Below are 14,122 nucleotides of genomic sequence, written 5' to 3'. Positions count from 1 at the left end.
TTGCTCATCTTGGGCTTATGAGTCCAATGACAAATCCTACTTAGCGAAGGCCCATCTTCCCTTTATCGGTGTACATACAGAGATCACTGTCACTCACCGATAGGACCGCCCACTGGACTCATAAGTCTGAAATGAGCAAAGTTACAAATAACTACAAAGTTCTACAGAATCTTTTCCCACAAAAATATGTATCAATCTTCCCATTTTAGTTTGCTCTAACACACAAGAGTCGGTAAACTGGACTTCATTTTCAATGTGACTGCTTCCCTTTAAAAAGCGGTTGCTTGGCTTAGATATTTAAAGAGCTTATTAGGTCATTCTGCGATAATAAATATCCCCCTTTCAAGAGCCTCATCTATTAGTCTAAGTGGTATAAAGAGCGTCTCTCACTCTGGGGTACCCAGTGTATCGGCATACTACATGGACGGCCCACTAATGTCAATTAGTAGCATGCGAGGCTTTGCTTTTCCTAAGGTGGCACTGTAAACTAACTGAATCAAAGCTCCACCGCTGATTACTGCTATATGCATGCGATTGAGACAATTATTATCCTGGAAAGCTCTATAGAGGACGAATCCATTGTAGAGTGGATATTTGCCTTGGACGTCCACATGCCATATGTGAGGGAGGCAACTAGTCACAGTCCTCTAAATCGGTAATGTTCTGCATTAACTACAGCAGAGAGAGGCTGCTTTCTCTGGAGGTCTGCCATCATTGACATATAAAACAACTCTTCATGCTTTACTTTCTCTGCGAACACTTGAAGGATTTCCTTGGTATCATCTGTGATCCACCACCTCGCCCATCATTCCCAAGGCAAGTCCTTGGGAACTAAGCTTTTACATACACTATCCTACCAAAATTAATTGGACACCTGAGCAAGAATCAATAGTATTATTTATTTCCATATGTTACTGCTTAGTGGGGCCTCCTTTGGCCCTAATGATATTGGATACTATCCATGGTATACTTTCTACTAATGTCTGATATACTTTAGCTGGTATTTCCCTCCATCCAGGGGCGTAGCTAAAGGCTCATGGGCCAGGGTGCAAAGGTTTATCTTGGGGCCCCCCCCCAACTTCTCTTAACCCCTTAATGCAGAGGCGAAACTTGGAGCTTCCAGACCCCAATGCAAAAGCTGTAACAGGGCCCCCAACTAGAATGCTTTATTTCTAGTACTGGGCTTCCGATATGGAGGAGAGGGGCTTTTAGGACCCCAAAGGCTCCTGGGCCCGGGTGCAACCGCATCCCCTGCATCTCCTATAGTTACGCCAGTGCCTCCATCCATGTTGGAAGTATTGCTGACCATTCCCAGAGTATTGTCACATTGTCGGCAGCACATTATTGTTTAGAATGCCAAGGTACACCTCCATGTTCATGGTTCTTGTCACTACAACCAACGGACTGAGACCATGCCACGTCAAGCATCCCCCGATCATAACAAAACCTTTGCCATACTTAACAGTTGGCACAACTTACTCAACGCAAAAGCTGTAGCCCGGCATCATGCACACCCGGGTACGTCCATCTCATTTGAAGAGGACGTAGCACGATTCATCACTCCATAAAACATTCTTTCTTTGCTCAACTGTCCAATGACGATGCTCCTTGCGCCATTGTAGACGGCCTGATGCATTGCGCGTCGTGGTGGATGGCTTATGTGCAGCGGCATAACCTGTATATCCAATAGCGTGCCGTTACTGTCAAGAACTATAGCCGACACCTCCGAGGGTCTAGAGCAGACCTGGGCAAAGCACGGCCCGCAGGCCACATCCGGCCCGCTGAATAGCTCGGACCGGCCCGCAAAGAGTGTCCTGGTGACTCACCAATGAGTCCGGTGTCAGCAACGGGAAGCAGCGAAACTATGCACTCCGAAGCCTTGTCCATTTTGTTCACTTCTGTGCTGTGCTAATAGTTATTCAGGCCTTACTTATTCAAGCACCTCTACCAATGACGTAGGCTTGAATAACTTTATTAAACAGCACATAAGTTAACAAAATGGACAAGGCTTCGGAGTTTGTAGTTTCACTGCTTCCCGATGCTGAGTAAGTGATGCCACTGTAACTTCTGAGTGCCAGGATGCTCGTTGCGGACCTTGGGGAGTGCCAGGACAATCGTTCCACGCTCGTCATTGGTAAGTGTCAGGACTTTTCCCTTTGCATTGTAATTAGAATAATAATACTAATAATATTCACTTTTTAATCTCTCTTCTTGGGGCAGCTCTCTGTGCCCTCTCCTAGGAGCATACTACTGTGTATTAAAAAAAATCTATTTTCCGAGGTTAGCTGTTAACCCTTAAATATGGCGGCTAACATTAAAAAAAGAAAAATTGATGCAGAATGCCGAGTTTTTAACAAAGAATGGACTTCTAAATATCTATTTACTGAAACCAAAGGTAAAGCTGTGTGTTTAGTTTGTGGAGAGCAGATAGCTGTATTTAAAGATTACAATTTGCATCGCCATTATGAGACTAAACACGGAGAGAAATACAAGAACTTGACGGAGGCAGAGCGGGCACGGGTATCTGAAGATTTGCTAGATATTACAGCGCCATTCATTTTCAATGGCGGCCGTATTCTGGCCGCAAATCGGGCGGCTGGAATACGGCCCCATTAAGGCAATGTGCATGGAGCCTTCGTATGTTGGTCTGGCCCTCTAAAACCATTCCAATTTCTCATGTGGCCCCATGGGAAAATTAATTGCCCACCCCTGGTCTAGAGGATGATTTAAGTCATTACATGCTTACATAGGATTCATTCAACTGATAGAGGTGTCCAAATATTTTCGGTAGAATATTATAGTATATTGCCATCCATTTTAGTGACATACCCCTTTAAGAATATTGTTCTCTGCACAGAATCTTCACAATATACACTGTTCCAATGTTTGCAGGAGTTATTACAAAGTAGTTTAATAAGCAGGAGGCGATTGGCACATGGAAGGTCAGCCGGTTGGTTATCAGTGATGTAAATCTTGGGAGCTTTAATTAATAATATGCTATGTTTAATCAGATAGCGAGCGGATAACACCATCGTTGTGGCTTCTCCTTCAGCTGACCGCAGATTTGTGTGACGACTGTTGACCTTGGTCTTACCCATCAATAAAATGCATTAAGTATCAGCGGTTTCATCAGAGGAAGGGAATACCATGCAAGTCATCTCCATCAATCACGACGACTTTTTTATAACTTCTAGCTGTGAAGATAAGTTTCTCGCCCCAGCCTAAAATACATACGGGCGCACGACCTGTTTGGTCACAAACAGATGGGAATTCTAGTTAACGCTCATTAATAAAACGGTTGGGCTTGGAGGAGCTTTCTTTCAGGGGTCAAATCAATAACAGGCTTTTTTTTTTGAGTGACTTTGAAGGGTAACTTAATAGCACCCCAAGCAAAAGCGGTGCAAGGTTTCAGAGAAACTAGACGGCGGCGGCGGCATTGATTTTTATGTACTATATTTAAACTTAATTTCAGCCCTCATTTCTGATGAACAGTTAGAAAATCCTGAGAGCTGAAGTGTGCCCTGTGCCTGCATAGTGAGCGCTGCAGATTGGGTGGGGAGAATCCACAAACTAAATCAATGCCGTACAGTAGAAAGTACAACGGTGGGAAAGGCTAAATGGGATTGAAGAAATAGAAAAACATATTATCCTTTGTGTGTTTTTACAGCAATTGATTCTCAATAGGTTATTATATAGCTTTCAAGGATAAGTGACAGGGAAGGTCATTTCTAGATCAGTCACTAAGAGGCTGAATCTTAAAGGCACCTTGGTGTTGGTATTACTACCCAAGGCTACAATCACATGGAGCGGAAACCAGACATTACCACAACTGGTGCGCATTTTGCCACAAATCTACAGCAAAATAACGCATCAATGGTGGGATTGACGGAAAACATGCACCATTTTCGCTACATGTGAACATACCGTAGAGAAGAATCTCTCCTGCCACTTACTCGCTTGTGAAAGAGTAAATATCAGTCATTAAACCTGTAGTCCTATCTCAGCAAAACATGGCTAAGATGGGAATACCAAGGTTTCTGTTGCAGAACACTTGGCCACAAACGCAGAAACATCAGATTTGTCTTTAGCCGCCATAGAACCAAATGGGAGTTACAGAACCAGTGCGGCACAGTGAGCCATGCCCTTTCCATTCAATTCTGTGGATGTATGGCTGTTGCCATATATTCGGCCACCAGTGGCGAGTATTGGGCTGTTTTCATGAAACAAACCCATAAAAAAAACCAAAAAAAAACAAAAAACCAAACCAAACAAACAAACAAAAAAACAAAAAACAAAAATCAACACAAAAATACACAAGTGAATAACAAACAAAACATACAAGAATAGTAACATACATGACCACCAACTCTTTCTTGATACTACTCAGTTACTTGTATATTGCAATCTAAAAGAGCAAATAACCCCTTAAGACATGGCCTATTTTGGGCTTAGGGACGCAATGATTTTTGGCAGATCTTAATCTCCATTTTTCAAAAGTCATAACTTTTTTATTTTTCCGTCGACGCGGCCTTATAAGAGCTTTTTTTGTGTGCGGCGAACTGTAGTTTTTAAATCGGGGCCATTTTTCGGTACATCGACTATATTGTAAAACTTTTATTATTTAAAATTATTTTTTTTTAGGATCGCAGGGAGAGAAAACGCATCAATTCTGCCATAGATTTTCCTGTTTTTAAGAGTTAATTACGCAGCATAAATGCCAATACATTTTTTCCGTGGCTCAGTACAATTACAAGGATACGAACATTTTTATTTTTTTAGGTTTTTCCACTTTTCTGCAATAAAACCCCTTTTTTGGAAATCTTTTTTTCTTCCACATCGCTGCTTTCAAAGTCTTATAACTTTATTTTCGCATGGACGGAGCTCTGTGAGGGCTTATTTATTTGCGAGATAAGCTGTAGCTTTTATTAGTACATATGGCTTTTTTGGTTACTTTTATTGCGTTTTTTTGAGAGGCAAAATGCTAAAAATTAGCATTCTGCCTAAGTTTTTTAGCATCTTATAAAACGCTTTTTGCCATGCAGGATAAAAAGCGTGTTCAACTATTGTACGTGTCGTTACGGACACGACTATACCAAATATGTGGTTTTTTTGCTAAAACAAGAAAAGCCCCAAAAGGGGATTTTTTTTTAACATTTTTATTTTTTTTATTTTTTATTTTTTTAAACACCACTGTATCTTATTACAGTGATCATAGGCAATGGCAATACAGGACGCCGGTATCTGGCAACCAGCTGGGCGCTTTTTGTGATTATATCGCAAGAGCCCAGCAACTTCAGAGGGAGCGCGCTCTCTCTGTGAACCCTTCCCATGCTGCGATCTACATGGATCGTGGCAGGTAAGGGGTTAACAGCAGGGGGGGGGGGGGTGCATCTCCGATTGCAGCAGGAGGCCAGCTATCAGTGACTGCCGGCTCCCTCTGCTGGATAGCGAAAGATCGCTTCTGATTTCGTGCTATCCACATGACGTAAGGGTACGTCCAGTTGTGGGAAGTACCCCGCAGCCATGATGTACCCTTACGTCATATGGAGGGAAGGGGTTAAAAGCCCTTTTTCTTAATGACTCAGAAGGTGCAAATTTTACCCCTCTCCAATTTTGGATGTCATCCATATTAATTACTAATGGTGGCATTATAGGGGAGGGGGTACATGGTTGCAGAGATATAGCGATTTCAAATTAGGTCCATCTCTTTGTAAACACCCTGTATATTTAGGCAGACAAACACTTGTGTGATTTATGGCCTTTTTAATAAATCTCTAATTATAATATTAGTGTGTGTAGGTATTCTAAAATCTTCTTTTGTCTTGAGTCATCTTACAAAATCCTAGAGATAAATGCAGATTTTAAAAAAAATAAAAAATAACACACATACACATATATAATATACACACACCTCTCTGAAGGGTATAACTGTCCTGCTATCCACTATTATGCCAACACTATGAAGAAAAGTGACCCCAATGTGCATTTATTTTATATATTCTCTATATTAGCGATCACAAAGATGGCATACAAGTATAAAATAAATGCACGTGTCGGGTTCACTTTCCTTTATAGCGTTGGCATATTAGCTGGACAGCTATGCCCTTCAGATTAAAGAACATCTGCAGCAGAACGGCATACCTTCCTTTCTGTCAATAGATTCTTATATCCACTTGCACCAAGTGACAGCAATGTTATCAGGACATCCAGAGATGGCGAGGCGGACGCTCTCCCAGGATACATTTTGCTAATTTCTTCAAGGAAAGAATCATTAAAACCTGCTACAACAGCGCCACCCACAGGAACCATGAAGTTCTTGTCTAAACTCTGCACAAAGGCATCAATCCTGCCCCTACGTGCACCCTGGAGTAAGAAGAAAAAAAAATATATATAAAAAAAGACACTTGATAATATTCTAATATTACTCACATTTTTGTGCTTTTGTTTTCAATACAGGATCCATCGTCATTATGTAGTGATGGGTGGAAAAACAACGGATGCCAATTTATTAGCATTTTTTCATTGCGCTCGGGTCAGTTTCACGGGAAAATGAACGCAATATAAAATGCAAGTGTGCACCATCTACCGCCATGTCAGCAGACTGACCTACGGGTGGTCAAGGTGTACGTGCCTTTTATCTGCCAGGTAGTCTCAGTATATATAGAGATACAGTTCATACACCATATCCATATAGAAGCTCCTACATATAGAATACTGTCTCTATAGAAGCCTATATGCACGAAAGAAATATCGTCGAACGCGAACAATCCGTATTTTTGTGGGATTATTCATATAAGCGATCCCGCCAGCAACATGGTAGAATATCAGATGATCAGGGAGCCAGTAGAGAAAACGGAGACAAGTTGGAGTTGCGTAAAGTGGCAAATGTACAGCTAAATTAAGCCAAAGCTATACTGATTTTCCAATCTTATGGGTCACAATTTTATGGGTCAGTAAGAAATCTGCCGTTGGCCATTGCCAAGTAAATAGTTCACGCAATTTTTCAAAAGATAGTTGACTGAAGTGGCCAAAGCGGTCTATTCCAGTGGACTTTTTCCAATTGCTCTTCTATTCAGATCCGAGCAACAGAGGGAGATTGCCGAGCACATCTCCGCTTGTCTGATAGAAGTGAATGGAGCGGCAGTCAGGCTTGTGCACCGCGCTTCATTCAAATGAGGCATTTGAGTGCGCCAGTGTCAGAATTGTTGGGCATCCCAGTAGTCGGATCCACATTGATCAGATAGTCACCCCTTACGCCTCATGTCCACGGGGAAAATCAGGCCCGCTACGGATTCTCCATGTAGAATCCGCAGCGGGTCCCTCCTGCCCCGCGGACATGAGCGCTGAAAATAAGAATAAACTTACCCGCAGCGGACCGTGCAGGTCTTCTCTTCTTCATGGCCGGATCTTCTTTCTTCGGCTGGCGGATGTACTCAGCACGTCCATTTTTTTTCAAGCTCCATATTTTTTTTAATTCACTTTTATTGACCATCCGTGGGTATTTATCTACCCGCGGGTGGTCAATGCATCCCTATGGGGTGTGGATCCGCGTGCGGGTGATCCGCTGCGGATTTAAAAATCATATATTGCCCCTGAGACATGAGGCCTTATACTGTGGATAGGGGGAATAGATGTCTAATGTAGAAGCCCATTTAAGAGTACATACACATGTAGCAGGATTTCGTGCAGATCTGCACAGCGGATTTCACCCTTTTAACTATAGGGGTAAAGTCCGGTAAGGATCTGCATCCAATCCGCACCTTTTTGATGCCAAATTTGACACAGATTTTCCACTGCAGAAAATTCCGCTATGTGTAAATGTACCTTCAAAAAAAAAAAAAAAAAAAAAAAAAAAGGGACAGATGTCAGACTACATGCAAGTGAACGCACACATACACCACATTTCCAGGGTATTACAATACATTACAAACCTGCTGGATAAGATGCATACACTTTGAGGATTGGACGCCATAGGCATTATTAACTATGTGAGGAATATCATGCTTGGCGCAGATCTCTGCCAGTTCCTCCAGTCTAAAGGAGAACAGAGTGAATTATATCATATTCATATGGAGTTAATTACTGATTAACTGTAGACAGAACTTTAAAAAGTTTGGAAAAACTTTACCTGTCTGGCACACGAGGGGCAAAACATGATGTAGTTGAGTGAATGCACAGTATATTTTCCGCTCCCAGCTCACTAATCCTGGACTCAACAGCCTTCAGATCAGTTCGCAATTCATCCCCTTCCAGAACATTCTCAATCACAACGGGCTCAAAACCTTAAGAAGAGATAGATAGGAGGACAGTATGGAAGGGTAGTTAGTTGTAGTTCGTTACAGTATAAGCACTGATGTTTAGCCCCCTCCCCATTGCAATTACATGTAAACTTCCTGTAACTGATGATGGATGATAAAGGTGCTACAGGCAAGAAATTGGGAAGCTGCCATATCATGGATGGACTAACTGCTATAAGGGTTAGAAGTTTGGGTTAGTGAGCTAGACCAAGCTGTCAAGTTTGTACTTGTGAGGGCGACCCCTTTCTGTATACGCCCATTAGGCTGTAGGGCGTCTAAGAGAGGAATCCTTCACCCAGGAACCCCCACACTCCGGAAGACTCAACACACCATACTACGACCTGTAATATTGTGTTTCTACCAGTTGAGACAAGCCCTTTAAAGCCAGCCATATGCATTAGATTGTTGGGAGAGCTCGACCGTCTCTGATGAAGCTAGGATTAGGCATGCTGCTTTTCCAGAGTCAGTGCCTAATCCATCAAACAGGCTGTGTTTGGTATGGCATCCCGTCCCCATTCAAGTGAATGGAGCTAAAATGCAATACAAGACATAGCCGGCAGACATAACTCCCAAGACAGCAGTAGAGAGTGCAGCATAAATAAGCTGCCTCCTGCTCACTGAGCTGCACACAGAGCGTCACGGCTGGCAATCGGTGAATAAGGGTCACATAATGGTTAGGGTCTCCACTTTTCATTTTGATGAATATCCCTCATTGTGTTCAATATTCATACCTAATATGTGATGGAAACTTAAAGGGGCTGTCCGGTTGCAAATCAACTTTTTAAAATTAGAGCCCAATGGATTAAAATAAAATTAAACAGTACTTACTTGTCCTCAGTCCTGGCGATCCGGTGTGCCGCCACACGATTCACACGGTCTCTGTTGACAGCAGAAGTCAGGTGACTGCTGCTTGCCAATCAGAGGCCACAGTATCACTGATCATAACACCTAGCCTTATGGCGTCCAGTATATGAGTAAGGCTGATGCCAGGAGAAAGAGCCGTGAAGGTGCTACCTCTGATTGGCAGACAGCAGTCACCTGACGTCCGCTGTCAGTGGCCGAGAGGATCACGCGGCTGCAATGCTGGATCACTGGGGCTGAGAACCATTTATTTCATTCTTTTAATCCACTGAGCTCTAATTTTAACCAGACAACCCCTTTAACATGTGTGATGCCCATAAGGAAAATAAGACATTGAGCGCTACCGGCAGTAATCATCGACTTGAAGCACGATTTCTGGTCTATCCGCGGCCATAGAATGTATTTTGCTTTTGGCCTTTTATGTCGGAGCGTAAGGAAACAAAGAGTTAAACTCATTCCAGTTGCCATAGGAACAACAAAGCAGCTTGTTGCAGTTCGCACACCTGTAATGAGAAGTCAACAGTACAATGACTCATTTTTCATGGCATTGTGTGAAGAAGTGAAATGTAATTGATGAGTCCACCTGCCTGCAGTCCTCAGAATATCCAGCACCATGGAATTCGTTAATTTATTCAGCAGACTTGAGCCTGCAGCTTTGGGTTGCACAGCAGATATATCTCCTGACCGGCCAATTCCATGGATGAGACTGCGAAAAAAAAAAAAAAAAAATTTTGTAATGCAATTACATTTTTTTTAAATTAAAATTAAATAAAATGTAAAAATCACTAAAATCCTACTGATCCATAAAAAAAGGGCATGCAATTTTTACATCACTGTGAACGCTGTAAAATGTAAACTTCAACAGACAATGTCACATTTTTTTCCTTCTACTTTCTCCTACTTCAGAATGTTTAAAGGGGCTGTACCAAGATAGACTTATCCAGAGGATGGGGGGATAACTTGCTGATCAGTGGGGGTCTAATAGCTGATACCTCCTGCAGTGAGAAGGAGATTGAATGGAGTGATGACCGCGCACGTGACTGCCGGAGATAGCCAAGTACAAACGCTTGGCTATTTCAGTCTATTTCTTAATAAAATCAGTTGAAAGTACAATTTTTGTTTAACTGCTGAAAATCAAGTATGAAGTGCTTGCCACTAGAGGTCTCCCTTCCAGCACTTTTGTAATCCACTGCCTATTGTTAGGCATGTAGCTTCTCTAGTAATACGAGACATGGGAATACTGCTGATTACTACAGGCAACAGAGGGGCGGCATTCACATGCTGATTGTAGCAGGACTATGCAAGGCAGCATGGGAAATGTGAGAGAGGAAATCCCAACCAGTAGAGTGTCGGCAGAATGGCCGCCTGCTTAGTACACCCCATCACACCTGCAAGTGGATTGCAAACAACAAGGCATAAGAAAAATAGGAAAATCAACATGGAAAACTGAATTTATAAAAGCTCAAACAAGTGCAAACAGCAATAAAGAGCTAGTCTGCTTCTGAAAACTTTTGGAAAATTCAGGTACACTTTAAAAGGTGTTTATCCTCAGGAAAGGTGATAAATAGTTGAAAAGCAGGGGTCCACCGCTCAGCTGTTTTTCAAATGGCTGTCCATGTGTACGGAGCAGAAAGCTCCAAGTGGCCCGGGTTGGTAATGCAGATATAGCCCTCTTGTAATTCAATGGTGGCACTACCTGCATTACCAACCCTGGCCACTGCAACACGTATGGTACCATCAGCTTCCTGCTCCGTACACACTGACAGCTATCGGAAGAACAGCTAATCAGCCGGGTTCCCAAACAGTGGATAACTCAGCAATAGTTAAAGGCTAATTACTGTATTTTTCCATGTATACGATGCGGTTTTTTGACAATTTTTTTAATTAAACCCCCCCCCCCCGCGTCTTATACACAGGGTGCCGACATTATAGTGCAAGTTTTTGTCGGAAGCGATATGGCGAAAACTTACACTAACATGCTGGCACAGTACAGAGCAGCGTCTAGGCGAGTAAGCCCGACAACGTCCCAACTATCAGCGCTGTCCGGCCGAGTCTGCCGTCTCCTGCGCTTGGACCCCATAGCAACCTGTAAACAGGAAGTGAAGGGGGAGGAGCTGCGGAGAACCTGCCGGCAGCGATGAGAGGACAGCCGGGGAGTAGAACAGGGACTTTTAGTGATGTTTAAACATAGAGCAGCACTACATAAACATGTGTACTAGTCTAGGTTTAACATCTTTTTTTTCTGAGTTTTGGGAGGGAAGACTAGGGGTGCGTCATATACACGGAAAACAGCAACCAATCACAGCGCAGCTTTTGATTTTACCTCTGCAGTATAAGAGATGAAAGCTGAGCTGTGATTGGTTGCTAAGGGCAACAAAAGGCAGGTTTTCTTGCAAACTGCTTTCCTAAGAGTGTGGTGCCGGGATACTTCTCCGTGGCCCCCCTGTATAACATCTATAGGGGATGCAAGATGCTCTCCTCATATCGGAGATCAGAAGAAACTTGAAATAAACAGAATGCTTTTTTTTTGTTTAATTCTTTTGATTCCATTAACCCTTTCGAATCCCAATTTGTATCCTTTTCCTAGGGGGCTTACTCTTTTTCTGCCGTTATACAACGGCGCTATCTGCTGGCTAAAGCTAGTACTGCATGAGGTGACACATTGGATAGGCTCCGACAGCAGAGAGGCTGGCAATATACAGTAAGAGAACCCTGACGGAAAGCTTCCAACATCTGAGCTGTACAGCCTTAAATCATAATGTCTTCAGACGTCAGACAGTGGATTGGAAAGGGTTAAGATGAGCGGTGCCAGAAGTGTCAGGCAGCAGCTCATCTGCAGTAAAGCTCCATAGTGCAGTTACCACCTGCATCTTTATATCCCCCATTAGCCAAGGATCATACCGGTAATGCCGTCGGGAAACCATGCCGGATGCCACTCTTCCTTCTCGCTCTCCTACCCCACAGTTCCCAAGGAAGTTATTACTGTCCATGACGGCCAGCTCACGTAGGAAGAGCTCGATCGTGCCCTCGCCCCAAGCATCCTGCGGGCACTTACCCTGGAAGACAAAGAACATGACGTGTTAATACCATGGAAGTCTAACGCGGGATAACCCTTTATCACTTATCTGGAGTCTGATCAGTGGGGCGTCTCTCCGCTGAGGCCCCTTCCGATCCAGTGTCCCTCTCTTCTCATCACTTGGGGTCACTTCCACCCCAACTGCAGTGACATCAGATTGCATGGAGCAGTGGCTGTGTGATGTCATTCCATTCAGTCTGATGTCACTGTGGGTGGGTAAACGTTGCATCACAGTGACAAGAAGAGGGGGACACAAGACTCTTATTTCTGGGACTAATAGGTTCTCAGTGGTGAGACCCCCACAGATCACACTTTTTGCCTATCCTATGTGTAGGTGATAAAAGTCTATTTTGGGATACCCCCTTTTAAGGCACATTTTCAATGTGCTTCCCTTATAGAAACAGCTGAAAAACGCATTGCAAAACCGTGGAATTTCAGGGTAAAAAGCACATAAAAAACGCTGTAGAAGTGTCCTAAAAACCGCGATCTATGTCTGGTGCGTATCTACACACAAATGTGCATGGATCAACACAAGTCCATTGACTCGATTCACCACGGATAACACGGGCGTGCGTAATACGCAGTAAGAACCGCCAGAGGACACGAGGCCTTAGACAGTTTGTGCGCCTCGCTAGATGCTTTTCATAAGGGTCTACAGAAGGGGCGGAGTTAAGTAAAGTGCAAAAACGCACCCAATTCATTAGTGACCAGTGCGACAATTTTGGTGCACAATCCAGTAAAGTAAGCCGACCGAGAGCAGATGTAGGTTAGAGACGAGTCTGGCACGGACGCCGACTATCACACAGCGCGCGGCACTGGGACAAATTTGGCGTGGGCCTGGACGCAATGTATTTGCACCGTTAGGGAGTCTTTTTGTGCACATAGCGGCGTATCTAAGGCCGCTCTCACACACGGACGTGACACTTTGCTGCGATTTTACTTTCGTCTTCAGACGCAGCCCCCTGCAGCTGATAGTGTTTTAGCGCACCCCATCATTGTGATGGGTGATAAGGTGCGCTAAACGGTCAAATACAGAGCAGACGCAGCTCAAAAATCACGGCGCTGGAAAGCGCCATCCAGCGGCACAATCGAGTGCATATCCGCGAGGCCCCACTGATTTCAATGGGAGTGTTATACCGAGATTAACGCGCCGGTCATTGCGGTAAAAAGCGCCCGTGTGAGACGCCTTACTATACATTCTCTGCCCACAGGGCATGTTCATTGGCACGCGGGACACAAACACACCCTGAATGGCTATTTAGCCTAATGAGTTCCAGATGGTTTTTTTTCCAGTGAAATTGCGCAGTGTATTGTGCGCCTCCGTGCGTATTTACCCCCCCCCCCCTCATAGACTTCTATGGGGACCTTTGGTGCGCAAATGTGGAACCGTGTACAAAGTCATTGACATTAATGGGTACAACCCTCTGCGTATTGCACAGATAAACTTCATACTGACGCCCGTGTGAGGGCGCCGTAAGACGAAGGCTGGAGGAAACATAGGTCCCTTGCGCACTGCCGTACTCCATCATGTCCCCCAGGCCTAATTATACCTGGTACCGCCCCCTATGGAAACAACAGGGCCCTGTATGATGCGCTCACGACTGACAGTTTACCGCATCTACCAGCCTGCGCAGCCGGGAAACTAATTGAATTTATGCCATTTATGGCGACAGTTGTCGGAAAGGCTACTAAAACCAGTTGCCACAGTGGTGGTAACATATGGTAAAACCCGCCCTCAGTGTGAACAGTGTTTTCCATGCTTGTGCAGCTCTCCCCCTTCTTTACATTACAGCTGCACCTGTATAGCTATAGGCAGGGGTGTCTATAGAGCACTTATATTAAGCCTTCTGTTTTGGTAGGCACCAATGTTTGTCAGAACTACAAGTCC

General features: G+C 43.9%; 1 protein-coding gene across 2 annotated transcripts in view; it reads right to left on the bottom strand.

Annotated features, from left to right (window-relative positions):
- Nucleotides 1-14,122, bottom strand: part of SEPSECS (Sep (O-phosphoserine) tRNA:Sec (selenocysteine) tRNA synthase) — a 41,129-nt gene that overhangs the window by 26,749 nt on the left and 258 nt on the right. For both annotated transcript variants that reach the window (XM_066573220.1, XM_066573221.1), the window contains exons 2-7: nt 12,060-12,214; nt 9,746-9,864; nt 9,503-9,661; nt 8,129-8,282; nt 7,932-8,034; nt 6,142-6,363 (exon numbers count right to left, since the gene is read on the bottom strand). In XM_066573220.1, coding sequence (XP_066429317.1) covers nt 6,142-6,363; nt 7,932-8,034; nt 8,129-8,282; nt 9,503-9,661; nt 9,746-9,864; nt 12,060-12,214 — 912 coding nt within the window. The remainder of the gene's footprint in view (nt 1-6,141; nt 6,364-7,931; nt 8,035-8,128; nt 8,283-9,502; nt 9,662-9,745; nt 9,865-12,059; nt 12,215-14,122) is intronic.

The sequence above is a fragment of the Eleutherodactylus coqui genome, chromosome 7 (genome assembly GCF_035609145.1).
Source record: "Eleutherodactylus coqui strain aEleCoq1 chromosome 7, aEleCoq1.hap1, whole genome shotgun sequence".
Classification (NCBI taxonomy): Eukaryota; Metazoa; Chordata; class Amphibia; order Anura; family Eleutherodactylidae; genus Eleutherodactylus; species Eleutherodactylus coqui.
The sequence above is the reverse complement of the archived record's forward strand: the minus strand, read 5'-3'. Positions and strand labels throughout refer to the sequence as shown.